Genomic DNA, 21242 nt, shown 5'->3' with positions numbered 1-21242 from the left:
TCCCTAGATTTGCAAGCCCTAATTTATAGCTCTTTATAACTTTTTTTCCATTATGTTTACTCTTTGACAGATGATTGTGTTAGCTTGGAATTGAATTTTCTGTGGCTCCATCGTACTTGGAACATAATGAATAACTCTTAAACTTCAAAGCATTATACAGCTATGAGCCTCGGAGAGGGCCTGTGGGATGTAAAGTATTTATTTCTGTTTGTGTAAAGGAGGACAGCAGTGCAGAGGAACTAGTATGTTCAAGGTCTCTTGGTGAGTGAGAAATGTCTGCAATTAGAACTCAACAGAAGTGGGATGGTAGAAAAACTATTGTAAGTGTATTTCAGTATTTTCTTTAATGTTATTTATTTATCTTGGCTTATAGTGAATTTTTGATCATCATCTGTGTGTATTTGAAGGTGTCACTGCCAAAACTCTGTTTAGCAGAAACTAAGTGGTTAAATAGCTGTCACCTCCAAATTCAGTGATTCCTTGCTCTGAGCCAGTGGGGTTGTGTATCTCCAGCAGAGAATAGGTGCATTTAAATTTTAAAACCGTGCATTGCAAGGAAATACCAGAATCCAAAGACTGTACCCTTTTTCTAGAAGTGGCGATTTCTGACAGACTTTTTCTTGGCCCATCCTTTTTCCTATGGCTTGCAATGAACTGTTATTAAGAGTTGTGTGCAAAGGGATGTTAAATTTTTTTGTTAATAAAAAGTAGAAGCTGGGACTATGGTATCTGTAAGCTAACATTCAGATTTACCACTTAACATTTCCAGCTTTATGTTCTCTTTCTTTAAAGCACATACAGTATAGACAGACCTCAGGGTGGGGAGGTGAGACTTAGTTGTTCAAGTGCTTTGAGGTCTTTGGATGAAACCTGTGTAAAGGCAGATTCTTTGCTTGGTACAGCGGTAGCCAGATAATTGTTCTTATATTTGATTCTGGTTACTACCAATGCAGTTATGACTGTTATGCTATTTTGAGTAAGTCTTCATAAGAGTTACCTACTCCTCTGCTAGTAGTAACTTTACAAAGCTTTGTGCTCCCAAGTGTAGCACTGGGTATGTACAAACTTGAGGTGTCTCACAGAAGCTCAGTCCTAAATTAGAGTAGGGTAACTGCGACTTCTGTCTTGTAATGGCTTTGTCTGGAAGAAACATTACTTTTGTCTTAGTCAGCTGTTTCGTGCTAATGATTTTTTCAGCTGTACAGTTTAATTAATATTCTGTTTGTGAGGGTTTTTTAGTGGCTGTATAAATGTGTCAAAAACCTGAGCTGTAGGGGTTTTTTTTCTGGTTCAGGCAAAGTAACTGTTAGAAGTCTGCTACTGCGATAATGGAAGAAACAGTAGACAATAGCTTTTCACTGTAACATACAGACAGATATGATGTAATTTATGAGTTACGTGAGTGCTCTGGTATTTCCTTTCTTTGTCACAAGTGTTAGTTTTCCTTATGCCTCCTTACCTTTCAATTAAATCAAGTCCTGTCTGAATTTGGGCACTCAAAACATTCTTTCAAAGAAACCTTTCCTGTTTCTATTTTGTTGGTTACATATTCCCACCACACGCAACCCTTGGTTTTAAATTGGGAAATCTGATGTGCATTGCATGCTCTCCCCAGTCCGCAGTGTCAAGTAGGAGACCACATCACCAGTTTTTCCCAGCCCACCGCCATCACACAGTATGAAGCAGTGTTCTCTTCCTCTCGGAGTGGAAGATAAATAAAGACCTGAACTGGGATGTGTAGCGCTGTTCATGTTGCAACGAGCCCTGTTAATGTACCCAAGGAGAATATATAAAAAGAATTTCCATTTGTTTCTAGGTATTATCAAGGTTTGTTTCAACTCCTTAAATATTTTTATTTTCTGTGGCAGTTGAATAGCAGGAATGGGATTTTACACGGTGTTGTTGATTTAAACCTCTCATAGTGAGTTTCATTACATCATTATTCCTGTGGTGTGAAGAGCAGCCAATGCTAATGTTGTAATTGTTCAGAATATTGGCAAGCTTATTAAACAGCATGGGAACGATACCTATTTTCATACACTCCATGCAGAATAATGAAGTTTTCTCCCACCCCTATGTTCTGCGCCCCCTACCCCCCTTCCCCCCCCCCCTCCTTTTTGCCATACACTGAACCTTTGACAGGTAATTCACTGTATTACAGCAACTACCAAAATCCCTTGCTTTTCTGATAAATATTCTTAGTTTATCAAGAGTGCTGAGGTAGCTGTACTCAAAACAGCTTGTAAAAGAGTTGCCTGCAGTCAAAGTACTTCTAATGCACTTTTTAAAATGCGCTTACCATTTTGCTCTTCAGAGAAGAGCTAAAAGCTTTCTGGTTGTTAGAGTTTGTCTGATTTTTTTTCCCCACAAATACAGAGATTTCCAAAGTTGCCTGTATAGACTGAGTCTATACATGCAGATGCATGCACATGGACATACATAAAACTGGGGGAAGAGTCCCACAATGGAGCATTGTTCTAACCTAATTAGCAGAGAGACAAATGGGGAAGGAATAGCATGGTGTTTTCTGGCATAGATTAGCAGAGGCAGCCACTACAGTCTACATTTGTTTAGGTTGGGTGAATAAATGGGAGCATTTGTTACTGTATTATAGATGTCTTGTCACTTGTCAAATGTGAAGTGTGCCAAGGGAAGAATAAAAAAGGCTCTCTTGTCAAGCTGGTGAGATGGCCTGCTTCGCTGCTGTCAGCTCTGATTGCAGTTAATTTTGCAAATAGAATACAGTTGCCATTTCTAGCACTGAAGCATGGATTTTTAACAATAAGAGCACAAACCAACCAAATCAAAGCAAACACTATACCTAGCATGGATATTAAAAATAATTGATCAGTGGGTATGGGAGGAAAGCATCAGATGTACAAGCAAAAAAAAAAAATATAAAAAAATCAACCTGTTTCTATAGGATTTCTTGATTGCAAAGGGAGAATATAGTCTTCAGGGAGTGAGAATGACTGCCTTGAATGGTATTATTTTGTTTTCTGTTCTGTTTGTTTTTTAAATTCAGATACTGTTCTGCATGTTAACCAGAACGGTTCATTGGCTTTTGTGGATATCAGACCAAGTGAAAAGTTCTGTGGAAGGTCTGCAGAAAGCTTTTGCTGAATAAAAAAAGACTAGAGAAAAAAAACCCAAACCGTTCAAAGTTTAAACCAGTTGGAAAAATAAAACAACAATTTGAACTTGGGTCTTATAAAATGCTTTCTAAATGGAAACTTTAGAGTGACCTAATTCCTTCTGTTTTTCTGATCTATGATTTGCACAGAGGACTTTACATAAACTGCTGAAGTGTTTGGTCGCTGCAGTTGTGATGTTGGTATAGCTTGCATTCCCTGCTCCCCCCAAAAAAGGCTTTTGTTCATTGTATGGTGTTATATATGACCATGTTATAACAGTTAGCAATTCTGCTGGGAATCTCTTAATCATGTGGTTACAAAAGTGACTGCGGTGAGGGACGTTTTTGAAGATTAATTTAATTAAATAAATGCCATAGCACTTTAGCACTAGGTAAATAGCTAGCTGTAATTTATTAGGCAGGTTCTAGGGTATCTAGGATAACACTAGGCAAGTCAGAGCATAACACTTCTGTAGCCCTGAAAACATTCCTACTGACATTAATAATCAAAATACCTCCATGATACAGATAAAACTAATGAGGCAGACAGGCGTGTTTGTCCAGGTTTTTAGAGAGAAACAATGTCAGGTTCTCATCTCTTAGTGAGGTGCTCAGAGCCTACTGCCAACTCTTTTTTCTGTAACAGAAATTTGCTAATAGAGTCAAAAACGGTTATAACCAACACCGTGATTTTAAACTGCATTGTAATAAAAGCCAGGATTTTTGCACCTATCAAAAATTACCCATGATAATGATCTTTTACCAACTTTCAAGGAGGGGGCGGATTATAGTGAGATATGCTCTGATAACATTTTCTCTGTTCATGTGTTTCTTAAAATGTCTAAGGATGTAAATGCGTGTCTGTTAAGATTTTTGTTGTGTAATAATTTAATTTTAGGCATCTCTATAGTAGAAATTGCCAAGCAGCCAGAACTTCAAATTGGCCAAGTAGCTCAATTCCCTTATTATTTCTTAAGTCTCAGTTAGAAGTTTGTTAGAAATTAGAATAATTTCCCAAGGAGTAGTCAGTTCAACTACCAATAAACTGTCCCAGTTGTCAACTGAAGTTTTTTTTTTTTTTCTGGTCTGCTACGTCAGCAGAGAAACATTTTCTTCTCCTTGTTTGTTTTTAGCTGTGTATGTCTGTGGGACAGAACTGAGGTTGAGAATATTTCTACAGTAGTGTTCGCCTGCAGAAAAAGCCAGAGCAGCTGAATAAGTCAGAAACAGGATTGTTTTCTTCCCTTTGCAAGAAGGTTGTAGTCATTATGTAATTCAAGGGGTCCTGGCTGTCCTGTTCCTGATCAAAATATTATTTTGTATGCATGTGAATGTGTGATCATTTGCAGCAGTGAGTATATGACAGAGCTGGATGAGATAAAATTGAGTCCAATTATAGCTGCTGTGATGAACTGAAGACTATTTTGGTATTGCTTGTGAATTTTAGGGGAGTATTAACAGTGTCTTTCATCCTGTTGTCTAGCCAGCACCTTTAGGCACAATCTGGGCTTTAGACTGCCAGTTCCTTCCTCTGGTACGTTCAACTCTGGCCTTGTTCACAGTGAGCCACGGTGAAGCTGCAATCAGTTGCGTGAAGAAGCAAAACACATGCATTTGATTCTTATCTGTCTGTTCCCATGCAATGAGCTTGTAATGTTGGTTGTCTTAGAAATACATGTAATATTGGTAATTGCTGTGTTATCAGTTGCTAGGCATGTGTTTGATGCTCTTCTGCTTCACACTACTTGTACTTTAATATTAAGATTATGATTGCAGACACATTAATATAGTAGAATTCAGAAGTTAAAGTGGATATGAAACTGAGCACTGTGGGGTGGATGAACTGCTGCAATGCTGCTCACTTTTTGACAGTTGAACTAAAATAATTTAAAATTAATATATAATTTAAAAATCTTCTGTGTTTGTAGAGCACTTGGATGACCTGATACATCCCCCCTTCTATGTTGAGTTTTGAGGCCTGAATTTTTACTGAACTTGCACTAAACAGGAGGTTTTATTTTGACTCTCACAAGTGAAATATTTCAGAAACACAGAAGCAAGACAAAACTTTGTTACATGAGGTATTTTTTTCTGTTGTAGTTGCTATACTGTTGTAGCTTGCCCCCTGACCTCTGCAGCTGCAGATCAGTGTCCTGGTTTGCAGATGCTCTCTCTAACAGTGATTCCCCCCCCCCCCCCTTTGGCTATTAAGCTGTAATTTTCATTTGTATTAGAAAATCAAATGTTTTCCGTGTGTTTAAATGTATTAAGAAATAGGACCTTTTGGAAATTTTACCTGTAAAGAGACTAAACGTGGTGGACAATTTGTACTGTTGGAGGTAATATGGAGGTAATATTGGTCCATATATAATATGACCTGGGCGCCTTTTCATTTCTGCTGTTGTCAAGCTAACATGCTCTGGACAAACCAGTGTCTGGTGACACTGTAAGTTCTTTGGAGATGGTAATGTCAGGGGAAAAAAAAAAAATACGCGTAATACTTTGCAACATGGGACTTGATACCAGTTGAGTACTTCTAACAAAATGTCAACACAAATAAGTTAATGAAACAAAAGAGATCTAAAAGTCTTTCTGTTTGAACAGTGTCCATAAAAATACCGTATTTAACACAGAATAGATCAGGTTTGAATACAGCCCTTTTTCTATTTTGAAAATCCTCCCTTTCTGCTTAAAGTTGATTATCTCGATATTGTTTTGGTTTTGACCTGTTTTCTAATCCAGAGATGTCAGCATAGCCCCAAGACTACTGTTCCTGGTGTAATCCTTTATGTAGAGAGCGGGAACAGCATCACGGACTATGGACTGCTTTTGTTCCCAGATAGATTTTTTAAAATAGCTGTCTGGGAACTGTCTTGCATTTGATGTACAGTGAAGTAGTTGACAGTGTCACCTTTCATTCATGCTGTTTGCCATTATATGTAGTTAATCTTTCAGAGGTGATATGTTGGAATAAACATTAGCAAAGAAGCATGGTAGAAGAGGAGGTATAAGCTATATATTGGACTTCTGTCCACCATGGTCTTTTTTTAAGAAAAAAGTTGATTGATATTTTTTTTTTCCCCACTGTTCAGGAAGTAAACCAACATTTTTAAGCATAATATAAAATATCAAATACTGTTTTAGGTATGCCATTATTTTTATTTAGTAAAGGTGCTAAAATCCTGGAAATTCATAAAGCTTTTGAAAATGAATACTTTTGTTATCAGTGCCTTCTAAGGATTGCTGATGCATGTTGTTCCCTTAACAGAAAGGAAACCTGAAAAAATGAAAACCTGTTGCCATGCTTACTTGAGGGGGCAATGGAGGAAGGAAGCATTCTAAGTTGTCTGGTCAGCTGGGGCTATTCCCTTCTCAACTTGGGCAACAGGTTACTAGTTTTGCTGTGTCTAGAGAAGCGAGCAGAAGTTTCAAGCGTAAGAAACACTCTTCCTGCAAACCTCTTTTTATTTTGCAACCTGTGAAGTTAGAAAAATCTGTATTAAGGAAATTTGATGGTAAGCATCGCTCTTGCTTTGCTGTCAAGAATATATGGGCTTTCCCTCCTCCCTTTTCTCCACATGGTTTTTGAGCTCTGAATTATTGTTGCTTTCCTTCTACCCAAGCCTTCCCTCAAAGTTTGTTTGTGCAACTGATGCTGTAGTTATCAAACCTTGTCAGCTAATGCTGACTGGAAGAAGCATTCTTGCTGGAGTCCCTCCCCGTGACAGCACAAGTGTTTGTGGAGCTCTGCAGTGAACCAGTCTGGTTGTTAACTTAGGCTGATGGCTTTAATTCTGTTAGTTTTTGTTTGGATCAGCTCTTTACTGTGGTTTGCAACACACAGCCATGCTGTGCTTGCATGCGAGAAGGAGTGATACAGAAGTGAGAACAAGCAGCCCATGGCAGAGAAGGGGAGCACCACTTAATCCAGGAGCTGTGGTAACTTGAGGTAGTTCAAAGGGCACATGAAACTATGTCCTTTGTGCTATGTAGCAAACTTGTTCTGGTGATGTTACAACACTGCTTCTCTAGATCCTTGCCTTTTATTATACACTTGCAGCTTGAGCACTGTTTTTTTTTCCCCAGAGCTTCTGAGATATTATTTGGAGGCGAAGCTCTGATTTCCAAACCCAAAAGCAAATAGTAGCACAGTCCAGCTCCCAAAGCAAACGTGAATTTGGTTTTGATGTGCAATTGATTCAACTTCTGAGTCTCCAGAACTCCATATGCATGCCTAGGTGTGAATTATTTCTAGAAGAATATTCTCATGAGGGTTTGAATTTCTGTTATTCTCAGTGGTCCAAAAGATAATGTCCTGTGTTGGCCATATTGATTCAATCTGGGGTGTTGGTGGGAACTGGAAGTTACCACCTCCTGCTGCTGTTTGCTGGTCTGGATGAAATGTGACAAGTGACTTTTGTTCTGTTTTCCAGTTTTGGAGTGTTGCTAAATGATAAAAACTCCTTGTCAGTTTTCAAACTATACGGCATCGCTTTAGTAACAGAGTAGGAAAAAGGCACATACCTGTATTGCTCTTTTTGTGCTGAAGCATGCATGGGTGAATGTGGGGAAACTGTATTAAGCAACTGGATGGTTTACTGTGCGTCCTGTTTTTGTACTTATAAAAGAAGTTGCCAGAAAGATGACACTGACGGTGCCATTTGTCTTTGAAATGTGCTCCAGGTTGTTGTTTGACACCCTTTCCACAAGCAGTGAAGCTTCACAGTGGGAAGGAAGAATAGAGAAGAGAAAAGATCAACAACCCTATTGCCTTAGAATTTAGTTTTGCATCAACTTTGGCCAGATGAGAAATACTTGCTGTAGTTGCGACTTGCTTTCCTGTTGGGCTGTCTGGAGCAAATAATTAATGTAATTTGTTTACAAATACTCAAGTTTTCCATTAGCCCTTGTCATTTATTATGTAGGGCTTGTGTGCAAAAACCACATCTAATGCACTGATACAGCTAGTGGGAAGTTTGGCTGAGCTGAGGAATTCTGTAATGTGATGAAATATTTGGACGTACCCCCACCAGATTAATTATTTTTTTAAGATTCTGGATAGAGATTGTTGTGTTTCTTATTAGTTTAGGAGCCGGGAGAAAGATGCTGTCATTGTGAAACAAGAGTGCCATCGCAAGTAGCTAGTTGAGAAGAACTGATTAGGAATAACTCCTTGCTCAGACAAGTCTATATTTTCAGTGAAAGTTTGTCCTTATTTTAAGGAAATATCTTCTTAATTATAGTGACAGTGGCAGTTCACAGCCTTCTGTGCTGTATTGAAATGTTCACATCAATAGCAAAGCAAATGATACTATGAATGGTTTTCTCTCCAGGTGCTGAGGAAGTCTTGCTGCTTGCTAGAAGGACTGACTTGAGGAGGATTTCCCTGGACATGCCAGATTTCACTGACATTATTCTGCAGATAGACAATATCAGACATGCAATTGCCATAGACTACGATCCTGTGGAAGGCTACATCTACTGGACTGATGATGATGTCCGGGCAATTCGTCGAGCCTACCTTGATGGCTCTGGAGCACAGACTCTGGTAACCACAGAAATCAACCATCCAGATGGTATTGCTGTGGATTGGGTGGCGAGAAACCTGTACTGGACTGATACTGGAACAGACCGCATTGAAGTGACCCGGTTGAACGGGACATCAAGAAAGATCCTTATCTCAGAAAACCTAGATGAACCTCGAGCAATAGTGCTCAATCCTGTAATGGGGTAAGTTTTGTGTTTATTGATAGCCCTGTGATAGGATTGGATCCAGTTTATGGTCTCCTGAAACTGAAAATCTGCAAATTGCAAGATGATGTGTGTATTATTTGTCAAATGTTCTGGAAATAACTGGCTTTCCCTTGCTTCATCCCTTTAATACTGTGTATATAAAAGGTGACTTCTAAATATAGTGTTCTTCAATGAACGTATACATTGTGTGTTTGGTTGAATTTTCTTTTCTCTGCATCTTCGGTATTATTGTAACTATGAAAGAATTAGGCCACTACACATTTTCAATAGTTTAATTTTTTTAATGCTGAAACTTACATTGTCATCACTGATTACAGTTCCAGTTGGCTTGTTTGCTGCAGCTGGGGAAGCAGAAAGTTAGTAAGTTCTTTCAAAAGGGGGACAGATTTTGACAGTTTTTGGTCTTGCATGTTACGTGCATTGACTGTTTCCCCTCTGTTTTTTTCATAGCTACATGTATTGGACAGACTGGGGTGAAAGTCCGAAGATAGAATGTGCTTATTTGGACGGCTCAGAAAGGCGAATTCTGGTGAATACGTCCCTAGGATGGCCTAATGGCTTGGCACTGGATCTTGAAAAAGACAAGCTTTACTGGGGAGATGCAAAAACAGATAAAATTGAGGTGAGTAATAGAGCCATACTTCAGTGCATTCTTAGATAAAAAAGTGCTGGTCTCATGTGCCACTTTGTCTTGGATACATTTATCCGTCTTTTGAGGAGTCTGTTGTTTCATTAATATTAACATGTTATTTACCATAACAAGACATATTTGAGAAGAAAGGAAACACATTCATGTGGTTCAGAAAACTTTTGCAAGAAATGTTTGTTATGTCTACATTGTAACAACTGTAATTTAATTGCTTGAAATCTCAGGTTTTACCTGAGGCTTTTGCAACAAATTGGGACACTGTGGTACAAGCTCTTTAAAAGATGTTTTGACATGTCTGTAGTTCTTGGAACTAGTATCTAATATTGCTGCATGCAAAAGACTCCATGCAAGGTTCATGTACAGGAGAAGGTGGATGTGGGGGCCCTAGAGAGCCATATTTGCAGGACCTTAATGATTATGTGGTGTCCAGATGCATGGACAAGAAGTAATTTTTAATGTATCACCGGCTTTGAAAACCTCTACCTCTGAATTTGAGGGGAGGAAATCCTATTCACAATGTTGTATAAACTTTCATGACAATATTTAGTACTTCTTAATTGTTGAAACGATGTCTGATAAAACACAGTGTGATTCCCTTATGCCCCCCCTTTCTTTGGGAAGAATTTTCTTAAAAATGCAAAAAATTCATGCTGTCTATCTATTGCTCAAACACTAGACAAAGTTGGACAAATTATCCACTCATTATGTTGTGTTCCCAGGAGTATAAGGCAGTGAAGTGTGTCTGGAGATTCACTGCTTTAAATTTAAAATATGGTCAAAGCAGGCATCTGCACTGGTCTAGTCATGGACATTGACAGTTGCACCAGGGAGGCCTGAGATGTTCGAAGACACATTCTCCTAAAGGAGATGCTTTTTTTCCCCATTTTTTTTTTCATTACTATCCCATGATTAAATCTTAATCTAAAAGAATAATTGTGCTGCCACAGAAGTGAAACAAGTCTAAGGTATCGCTGCAGAGAACCGAGTCCCAAAGTAGTTTCACTCAGAGCAGAAGGTGATAAATTAAATAACCGAAAGAGTTAGCATGAAGGTTTGGGGCAAGGTTTTTTGGGACTTCTGAGCATGTGGTCATGAGATTTGGAGGTTTCAGTGAATAATTAACAACTGCGTATTCAACTGAGAGGAAATTCAGCAAATTGATAGAGCTTGATAATATTGTGATGTAGAAGGGCACATGGCTTTTGTGTAATCTAGGAATACTGATTAACAGCCATTTTATAAGTTTCTTGTGGATGTGTTCATGGTGTTACTGAAGACCTGTATGTAGTAGGAGGCTTAACTTGCATGAGTGTGTCCATTTAATTTGAGCCAGCTGAGGATATGGATAGAGAATATGGATACAGCCAGATGTGAAGAAGTCTTAAACAGTTGCTTAAGATCCTATTGTGTTCCCCACCACCTTCGATGCTTAGTTTCTAAATAAAATAGTTGTTTAAGAAGTGCATCTTGTTACTGGCCAGTTGTGCTCATGTTTCTAAGAAGGAAAAATTGGATTTTGAACCTCAATCTAAAGTTGTTATCATAGGTTATGATTAACACACGGGTTTAGATGACAACATGAGATGTGACCTGAGATCAGGCAAATTAAAAAATCCCTGCTGTGTTATCATTAGATCACTAGATTTGTCAGCCAGAGAAATGTTCTTCTTTAATGTCTTGTTAAGCTCCAGGTGACTGGTGGCCATAGGTCCCTTGACCTGGCTGTGGTATGTTCTTAGTATGAAGTAGTTGTTTATCTTCCACAAAGATGTCAGAAGAACAGTTTGAAAATTGAAGGTGCTAAGCAATTAGCTCTGAGTATTTTAACTTGAAAAGGGAATTCTCTAGAGAATTTGAATTAGCTTCAAAGTAAGATGAGGGGGATAACTATCTCATTGAAATCAGTTCATAAAAACAATTCTCAAACCAGAATATGAGAGTAAAGACCTCCAAAAATTTCTTCTCTTTAAAGCAATAATTAAAAATTTTCTTCCTATGTTATAAGCCAGTTTGCAGAAGTTGTGTTTTGACTATACTGTTACAACAGTCCATTTCTGTACCAATACCTAAGAACAGGAATATAGAATTTTTTTCCCTTGGTTACGGCCTGTGAAGTTGATTCAGTTTTTGTGTTGTTTGGGGGAGTAGCATATGCAGCATTTTTAGAGAAATAAATTTTGAGGAATGATTGTGGTCTCTAAAGGTTTTGCCCTCAGGAAGAGGGGAAGCAAGACTGTCTACTAGCTCCAGAAATGTAACTTCAGTGTTTGGCGGTAGCTAAGTAGTAGGCTTGATGACTATCAGACAGGTCCTGTTCCCCCTTATCTTTCAGCCTGCAGAACAGGGAATGTTCCAGATGCCACCTTTTATAGCTGGGACCATAGTTGTGCAATGCATTGCATGGGTTTAAGTGGTCTATTCAGTCTGTCTCACTTCACTGTAAAGTAGCAAAGCCAGCGATACTGTTTGGTTTGGCATCAAAATTTAGGAAAATCAGGGAAGCCAAAGTAAGAGCTTTTTATTCTCTCAGTTTTTCTTTGCTTATTATACTTACTTTTTGTGGTTCTCTTCTATTTGCAAAAATACAGAGAAGCGGGTGGATCACTTGGTCTTGCAAACAGAAGATAGTCTTTGCATGAAGTGGATTGTGATATCTGTAGATACATTGTTTCCTATATATTATGCAACCCCATTTTAATTCTCAGTGCAAAGAATGAAATCTCCATGCTCCTAGCAATGGATTCCCCGTTTTCTTAGGTTAAAACAGGTGTAAATTCTCTCCATTTAAGTCTCTCCCCCTCCCCCCGCTTTTTTTTTTTGCTTTTTTTTTTTCTCCCCCACTTTTTCTCTTTATGCTTTGAGTTTACTTTTGCTGGCTATCATGTGCAGGCTCCTTCTGAGGCTGTATTTACAAATATCTAAATAGGCCCATTTAGAATATTATGGGGGAAAAAAATCATGCGTGTTTGCCCATAATTCTGAACTGTGCTGTGAAGGGGTCTGTCGTGGTCCATTCTGGACTGGCACGAGTTAAAATGGCACTGACATGTTATCAGTAGAAATGGATGTTAGATGTCTATTGCAGAACTTCCATTAGAAAACAAATTTTCAGTTTCCATTTTGGAAGATGTGCCAGACTCATTTGTATATTCTGCTCACTTGGGAAAGAGCTGTGTGACTTAACCGGTCACTGACACAGCTCAGATACTGGCCGGTTTGAGACTGGTCTCTAATACAGCTTCTTTTCATTAATACTCCTCTACAAGATGAAAAACTTGCACTAAGAAAATATTTTAGAATAGAAGCAAATTGATCCAATGGATTGTATTTCACATTTCTTGCTCATTTCACTATATTGTAACCTGACAGTCCTTTCCTGCAAGATTCCTCTGTTTGAGAGGTTCTGTTGATGCCCTAGATTTTCCCAGTAAGCCATAGTTTGTGCTATTCTGCTGGCCCCAGTACATCTGAAACCTCACTGTATGGTGTATGAGGTGGGGCATTTCCACTTTTACTTGCTGTTGAAGTTATTCAGCGTAAACTCATTCTCTCATGCATGTGTTCTGTTGCCAAAAGCACGCCATTTAAATGGCTTGCTAATGCAGCTGGTGTCTTGGTGATTTGTTCTGTATGTGTATGTATGTCTGTTGTATTCACAGCTTGTCAGAAACAAGGACAAGCTGACTGCAAGTCAAGGATACGCGTTTATATTTTATACTATAGTTGACCTAGCTGAGTATTAGGATTTTTCTTTTTCCTGGTAAGTACATAAACTACCTTGAAGCATGTTACTGGATAAATTTGATTAATGTTAACACCTAAAACCAGCATAGGTGGGATAGTAGATAGTAAGCTGTAACTCTATTTTGTAACTCACTAGGTAGCGGGGGGGGGGGAGTTGATGAAGTTTTGGGTGGGTTACTATGTTGCTACCCTGCAAGGAGAGAGTTCTTGCTTCATCAAAAAATGACATTCAGATTTATGTTGAGCACTCCTGAAGGAGGAAGACTTCAACCAACTGGAGGGCCCCTACGTGGTTCAGAAAGTGGCAACTCTGCCCCTGCACTCCGTGGCAGAACGCAAAGGAGGTGGCATGTGTATCGCTGCCTGCTGCCTTGTACATGCTAAAGATGGTGGTGGACAGGGACAGTGGCTGGGCCAGTATATTGCTCTGCATTGAAGTAGTTGACTGTTAAAGCACATCCTCTACTCCCATCGCCTTCTTTTCAGAGCAATTAGTTTCTCTTGGACTTTTGCAATGCTGTCACTTGACAGTTTTCTCACCTAGAAACTGCAGTCTCAGATTGCCTGAAGCAATTAGAAATTTTCCAGAGACCACAGACCTGCAGAAGGCGTAAGGTAAAGGAGAAAATTCCCATCTCCGCTGTTTTGCTCTGTCCATCTACTTTCACCTGCCTCAAAATGTCCCAGCTCACTGTGTAGAAACTGCAAAATAAAATAAATGGAAACTATTATCTCTACTACTGTGCAGAGCATGGTTGGACTTAAAGCCTATTGGGGAAGAAGTAGTATTAAGACTGATGCCCAGTAATGTAAGAAGTGCACTATGCAGGCTTTTCTGTAGCTTTCTGATGAACTGCTTGTAGATGAGAATTGCTTTCATCACATAGCATGCCTTCAACTGCTTTCCATATAGAAAAAAACGAGAGTGAATATAGCTTGTACATATTTGTGCATATCTCTGCTTGGTATTCTGCTCTGGTTTCTGATATTTTAGATCTGCAGGGAGTCATCTTACTCTTCCTGGGAAGGCCTGTTCATATACGAAGTGACTGAACTTTGTATAGCTTGGAAATTTGATAAGCTGAAGACATCTGTCCTATTTTTGCTGGACCTTGTGTTTGAAATGTACTGTAAATGTCTCGGGTTTGTTTTTTTGTTTGTTTGTTTTGGGGGTGGTCTTGTTTTGTTTTGGTAACACATTGTGACATTACTTTTGGGTGTGCTCTTCCACAATTAGGAAAGAAAGACTGCAGAGCTGTTGAGGGTACCAAGCAGCGTCCTATACCAGGAGAGTATGTTCTTACTTGTGTGTGTAAAACTTCACGGGGTGAAAACAGCAGTTACCCTTTCCTGGCAAAAACCCTTTCCTAAGCTTCCCATCTGCAGCATTCAGCTGCAACACAAAGGGCCCAGTCACTTTGCAAGCAGTTTGCATCCTGAAGAAACCATTTGGCAAGGCTTTTCAAAATTTTGTGTGACAGGAGCCTATGGGGCTTTCGCTGCAAATTTGGCACCCTGTGGTAACACTGTTCCCAGCTTTTAATTTTTTTTTTTATTAGTTTGGCAAAGCATATGGCAAGGAAAAATATATAGCAAATATTGAATCATGTCTGTCAAAATCATGTGTTTGTCCACACGGCTTCAGCTACAAGTAAGGGGCATGGATTAATCCAAATGAACTCTGGATTTTACTGACAGAGAAAAGGTACTTCCCAGGAACAAACAGCAGATTAATAAGGATTACAGGGTTCCAGCAGAGGGAGAAGCAAAGACCCAATGGCATCCACGTGTAGAGTTTCCTCATTCTCCTTAAAACCAATTTTGTGGTTAGCCAGGTTTTCCCGTGTATTATTTCTTCAGCATTTGCTTAAAGTGCCTAAGGTATAATTACATAATAAGCAATTACTGAATTCTCAGGTGCCTGTTATTATGTATGCATTTTACTTAAGTTTGTGCAATATTCTTGGAATAAATGTTATGCAGACTATCCCTTCTGGCAGCTTCCCCTCATCCCCCCCACTTCTCCTCTATTGACAAATGTCCTTCATTTGTCTTTGCAGAAGACTCCTAATTATGTACAGTAATTCTTTGCAAGTTTGTAGGGTGTTTCAGTCTAAAGTGTAAGTCAGCACCAGATGACAATCCTGGAGTTCACTGAAAATTTTTTCCAAGATGCAGTTATGTGGGCTGTCCTTGAAACTTAAGGAAACAATCTTTATAATTACTTTGTTGTTGATTACATTCTCCATAAATAGCTTAAAAGGACATCTGGAACAATTTGCTACTTAAATGGGAGTAGGCTTTGCAGAAGTCAATTGTACTGGGGAGAAAAATTAACAACTAAACTGATTTAAGGCTGCTTTTTCTTAACAAGGCTGAGTATACTTCACATATTGTACTTTGTTTGCCAGTCATTTGACCTAAAAAAATGCAATTTTTAATTTATACATGAGATGTTTTCTCATAACTGATATATTTGAGTGTGTGTGTTTCTTTGCATTGGCAGTTTTCATGCAAGCATTAAAAAGACTATGTAGTGTAATAAACTACTTGGGAGATAGATAGTCTGGACTGATTTATTGAAACAGGCAAACCTCATAGAGAGAACAATAACTTAAACTTATTGCCACATGCTATTTAGATATAAAAAACTCAAAGCATAATTTTTCTATAAATGTATTTCAGAAGACCTAGTTTATATTTATATTAATGTAAATAATCCCCACAGTGCGTATTTGTATTAATACATGAGAAGAGAAAAGTGAAATGTGGATATAGAAATAAGAAATACCGGATCTCCTAGATCTAAAGAATAGATGTCAGTCTAAGTAGACAGCTGCAGTAATAAAATCACTTAAATTGATGATGGTGAGGGAGCCTTAATTTCAGTGATTTTTTTTGGAACTTCTTGGTGACATTTGATTTGATTTAGAACTGTGGCAGAGAAATGTCAGCTAATAGAATTGTTAGAAATAAGTTATTAATTGAAGCTTATACGGTGGTCCCAAGATGAAACATATATACACTATATCCTATGCTTTTTGCTTCTGATACATTTGTAAATTATACTCTTTCTAGATGCAAGTGCTACATATCTAAAGTGATGTGCATGATATGATATTGACATATAATAATGTAATGTTGAACAGCATGTCAGAATTGGGCTAGCAAACCATGATATGTCCTGGCTGTTCATATAGCTCTGTTCAGCAGCGTATTTCTGCAACCTGGACTACTCCTTTGAATGCTACCGTCAGTGCCACTTCTAGTTTTTCTTTTTGCAATATACTACTCTCCTGCCTGGGATTAAGCTATGTTGTTGGAGAAGTGACATGTGTACATGATTGTGGCCATTGGGTATGGGTTTTTTTTGTAAGAGGTTATGTATGTGGTTTGTGACCATTATATACCACTATGTTTTTGTTAGTTTTAAATAGCTGTTAGGCCTCTATTGCTATGTGTTTTGCTTGAAGAACCAGCAAGCACGAATGCTGTTGTAGGTGGATGGGGTTTTTTGTTTTACCTGAAGGGAGCTGCTCAGCAAACACTATCACACAAGAGCTATATTTGTAGCAGTGTCCAAAAACCTGGTGTATAACTATCTTTTAAGGTTCTGAAGGGTAGTAATCTATACTAATGAGCTTGGGACCAAATTTTTACCAGCAGCCAGATAGTCATTGTAGAATGGATGAGAGGAGTCATTTGGAGGAAGGACTAAAGATATTGTCTCGGGGTTCTGGCAGTTCTTGGACTTTGTTAAGACTGATGACAAATTAGTTATGATTGCTTTTCCCAGAGGGACATTGCTGGGATGGAACACAGGCTTTCTGGGAGGGAAGAGAGCTATATCTGACTTCAGTGCTTTAACAATGACAATGACAAATATCTGTGGAGAGTTGCATAAAGAATAAAAGAGATTTTCACTAGTTCTAAAAAATTACATAAAGCCTGACAGGGTTCCTTCAGTGAAAAGGGGGTGTTGCATCTTTAGGAAGAAGGAGGAAACTTGGCTGCTAGGGGAAGAGGGTCTTTTATTCTCTTCTCTTCAGGAATCCTCACTCTCCTGTCTGCCTGTTGGCTGTGTTCTGCCTGCACCATCACACTCATTGCCAGATTTGGAGTCAAGAATAAGCACCTCAGTTCAGACTGGCAGGGATGTTAGTGGAGTCTCAACTTCCGCTGCTGAAGGAATTTAGAGTTTTCTGCTCAGGCATATTTGGAATTATCTTTCTTAACTAGTTCACTACTGTAGAATTGATGTTGCAGTTGGTCCAGCCTTGTACACCCCAGCCTGTAGTGGGGAACAGAGACTGCTGAGATGACATACAATGATCTGTAAGGTCAGCAGGTCAGACCACTGAGTGATTTCAGGTCCTAATGGTTTCTTATGAATTTAAACTCTTCTCACTGTGTTACATGTTTCTAAACCCTGAACTCTGGTTCAGGATTTCCTGCTGTGAGACTTACCTTTCTGGATGGAACACACAAACATAGCCAGCCTCTACCTGCTAACACACACTGTCCATATCCTCTTTACGAGCATAGAGCCTTCTAGCTCCACTCTTCTAACTACAAGATCAAGTTGTCTGTATTCTGCTTACTGCTTAATTAGGAATTTCAGTATGTTATTTTATACCTTGCACCACATGACCTGTGTTTACTTTTAAGAGGACTGTTACCAGGTGTGGGAGCTGCTGAAGAAAAGTCAGATCCAGGTTCACAAAATGAGATGCTTTAACTTATCAGAACATAAGTGTTGCACCTTTCTGCTCTAAGCTCCATAAGGAGGTGTTCACAGAGCAGAGAGATTCATTGACCAAGTGGAAGAAGATGAACTTGTCAAGGTGAATTCCCTCCTGTCCCTTTTCAGCATTCTGAATTAGCTACCAGGTGAACTTGTATCTGAGCTCTGCGCAAGAGAAAGGTATGACAGTGTTGAAGAGGAAAGTGTTTGGTGTAAGGGACACATCCGAACTTTGGCCAATTCTATCCTGTTTTCAGTAGTGGTGTTGGAGATACATATAATTTTCCATTCTTCAGCAGTGTTGAGTATAAGTTTTTCTGCCATTCCAGATGGGATGGGATGGGGATTGTCTCCACAGGTGGGTGATGACCTAGCCTCAATTAGTCTTGTCTTTATCACCATTTGGCTGAAATACAGTAGCCCAGTAGATGGGTGTGGAGGCTTCACTCCTCAAGGCAAACATCGTGGACCAAAAATATTATACCATGTCTCCTCAGCAGCATGTGGTGCCATGAGCAAATTCTTAGTTCTTTAAGCTGAGATTTCCCAGTTAACTTCAAATCAAATTCAAGACTCCAGTTCTTTTCTCCATGGTCTAGTCCATGCATATGGAAAAGGCCGCTACATGTCTGAAGTGAACACTGCTGTCTGGGGTACTGTTGAGCATAAATGGATTTTCCACAGTAAAGACAAATCTTTTCTGTAGTGAAGAGAGTTTTTTCTTAAAGTCTGTGCTAAGGTACTGGATTAACCTCCCCTCCTCCCCCCTTTTCCCAATTTCCAGCAACTAAAAAACATCAAAAAGTTCAGTACTCTCTGTTCCAAGTGCAAGGTTCATATTAGTTGACCTTGCCTTCAGCATTGTAAATAACCAGAAATGTTCATCTGTAAAGCAGTAGAGCAAAACCAGCCTTGCAGCAAAACCCCATTGTGTGGAAGCATTCGCAGCATGGGCTTCTTGTCCCAAGTAGAGGATACAGGAGATGATGTGGCCTATGTTAGTCATGCCACTTAATGCACGAGTAGAAAACTCTCAAATAATGATTTGATTGAGTGACCTTCCATAGGATGCTCTTGATCAGGGATTCTCCCAAACTTTTATATGCCCAGCTTGATACTATATCCATTAGCTTCAAAGTGAAAAATCTACAAATACTGCCAGCTGCCAGTTTAAATACTCCTTTGAGTCTTTCCACAGTGGAATCTGCATCACTATGTGCTTAATTTCATCTACAACCATTTACAATTTATTAGGTTGCTGTATAGTCATAAAGACCTCTAAATCTTCTCAATTTTCCACGGACTATATTCTTTTGTGCTACTTTTTTAAAAGGGACAACTTAAAAAAAAAAAAAAAAAAAAAAAAAAAAAAGCAACTGACAGACAGCTTCTAAATTTGGTCTTTGTGGAGTGTTCAGGAATTACTTCTGTATGTGCAACTTTTGCTATATTTATCAAGAGGAAATCCTGAGGATGTATTAAACTACAAAGTTGAAGAATTATTTGATTTTTACATGCTTGAGGCTCTCCTTTCTCCCTGAAGAATTATTTTAGGCTATCTGATATCAAATCACCCTTTTCCACTTGCTAGGGAGAGAATTCTGCTTTACTTCCCTTGCTGGGATCAGCTTTCTGTATTTAAAAGAGGGATTTTGCATTTACTGGTACAAAAGCTTCTGTACCTGTGAAGTGTGGAAATAGGCCCCTCTTTATGAGAACCTGATGTCTTTTCTGGTGCAGAATAAGTACGTCCTTTTCCAGTTGCTGAGAAAAAGGTGGTTTCTATGGAAGCTGGAGTAACTTGGAGTTTCTTTGTCAGACTAGCAGGTAGGATAGTTAAGAGAGTTTTTAACTTAGTAACCTTCTTGAAGTTACTTGCTATATTGTTTGCCAATAGCCAAGAGGAATTTTCTTTAAATACTATTCCCTTTTTTGCTTTTGTTTTCCTACTTTCTCCTGTTCTCTTCCAAGAATAATATTGATCTTTGCCATACAGCTTACCTCTGACCTAGAGGGAACGTGATTTGTGCTGCCCAGGAGTTGTGATCCCATTAATACTGTCTTATAGCAGTGTTGAGAGAAACTTGTTTCTCTGATACTTTGGGGCTAGTTGTGTCAATATGCAGTGTACCCTATCAGGTAGGTTGGTTTATCACTGTAGTTTGGGAACTAACTTTTCACTGGGAAAAAGTCCTTCCCCTGCTCTTATTTTCCTATTGCTGTTTTGGAAGGAAAGTATTGGAGATACTTGACCTTACAGTGTCTGCAACTCACCTTCTTGTATATAATCCTTTGAACCCACTGGGGAGGATACCATGCCTTCTTGGTGTTTAGTGACCTTAGGTGTAAGTTTTTCAAATGAAGAATACAGAGTTTTGTGCCACAAACACAAATTCTAGCCTCCTTCTATTTCAGCTTTGTTGGGTTTTTTAAGGGTTCTGCATCGCTGATGGTATTTCACAGCACCACAAAGATAATGTTGGAAAGCACCATCTAGATTGTCTTGAGCAACGCTGGGAGGGCAGGCAGTGGTACCACATGTGCCTGTTGCTGCAACCTTTGGTTGTGAAACACGTGAACCCGGATGCTATTAGAAACAGGAGACTTGGTGTAATGGGCTGGCCTGGTGGGGTTCCCGTGTTTCTGAAGAACGCATGCTAAAAATAGAAGTGTAAAACTTGCTTTTCATGCCATGTCTTATTAGTACAATTTTGAAAGCTGTCAGTACCATTTTTAGACTCATATCATCCATCCCTGACAAGAAAGAAATCTAACAGACATAAATGACAGACACTGCCAGCCTACCCTAGTTCTCCCAAGATTGCCTGTGACGGTGGGAAATTTTTCTTATAAATGTTGGTAGTGTAGATGAGACCAAAGGGTTTTGTGTCTATTTAGCCTTTCTAAAAATTCTTCAGTGCGCTGATGGGATAACAGTCACTCAAAGGAAGACTTCCTTTGCTTGGCTTGATTGACCAGAGTCATTCTGTGGGAAAGGATGCTAACTTATTCTAAACTGAAGGTGACCCTTGCCTTTTTGTGAGCAATAAAGACATAATAGAGGCCCAGTTAGGGTTCAGCGGAACCCCCACAGCCATCTGCACACTTCATTGGCAGAAGTGGCTTTCACTTGAACTTGCATTTGACAAGTGTTTTCTGTCTCTTTCTCATTCAGAAGGGTCCTTCAAAGCCAAGTAATTGAAATGCTCTCACCCCTT

The 21242-nt window shown here is 39.0% G+C and overlaps 1 protein-coding gene across 3 annotated transcripts in view; it reads left to right on the top strand.

Moving 5' to 3' along the window:
• Positions 1-21242, top strand: part of LRP5 (LDL receptor related protein 5) — a 178420-nt gene that overhangs the window by 71770 nt on the left and 85408 nt on the right. For all 3 annotated transcript variants that reach the window (XM_049820573.1, XM_049820572.1, XM_049820574.1), the window contains 2 exons: positions 8467-8863; positions 9338-9509. In XM_049820573.1, the coding sequence (XP_049676530.1) occupies positions 8467-8863; positions 9338-9509 (569 nt within the window). The remainder of the gene's footprint in view (positions 1-8466; positions 8864-9337; positions 9510-21242) is intronic.

Source organism: Accipiter gentilis, chromosome 17, assembly GCF_929443795.1.
Source record: "Accipiter gentilis chromosome 17, bAccGen1.1, whole genome shotgun sequence".
NCBI lineage: Eukaryota > Metazoa > Chordata > Aves > Accipitriformes > Accipitridae > Astur > Astur gentilis.
The sequence above is the reverse complement of the archived record's forward strand: the minus strand, read 5'-3'. Positions and strand labels throughout refer to the sequence as shown.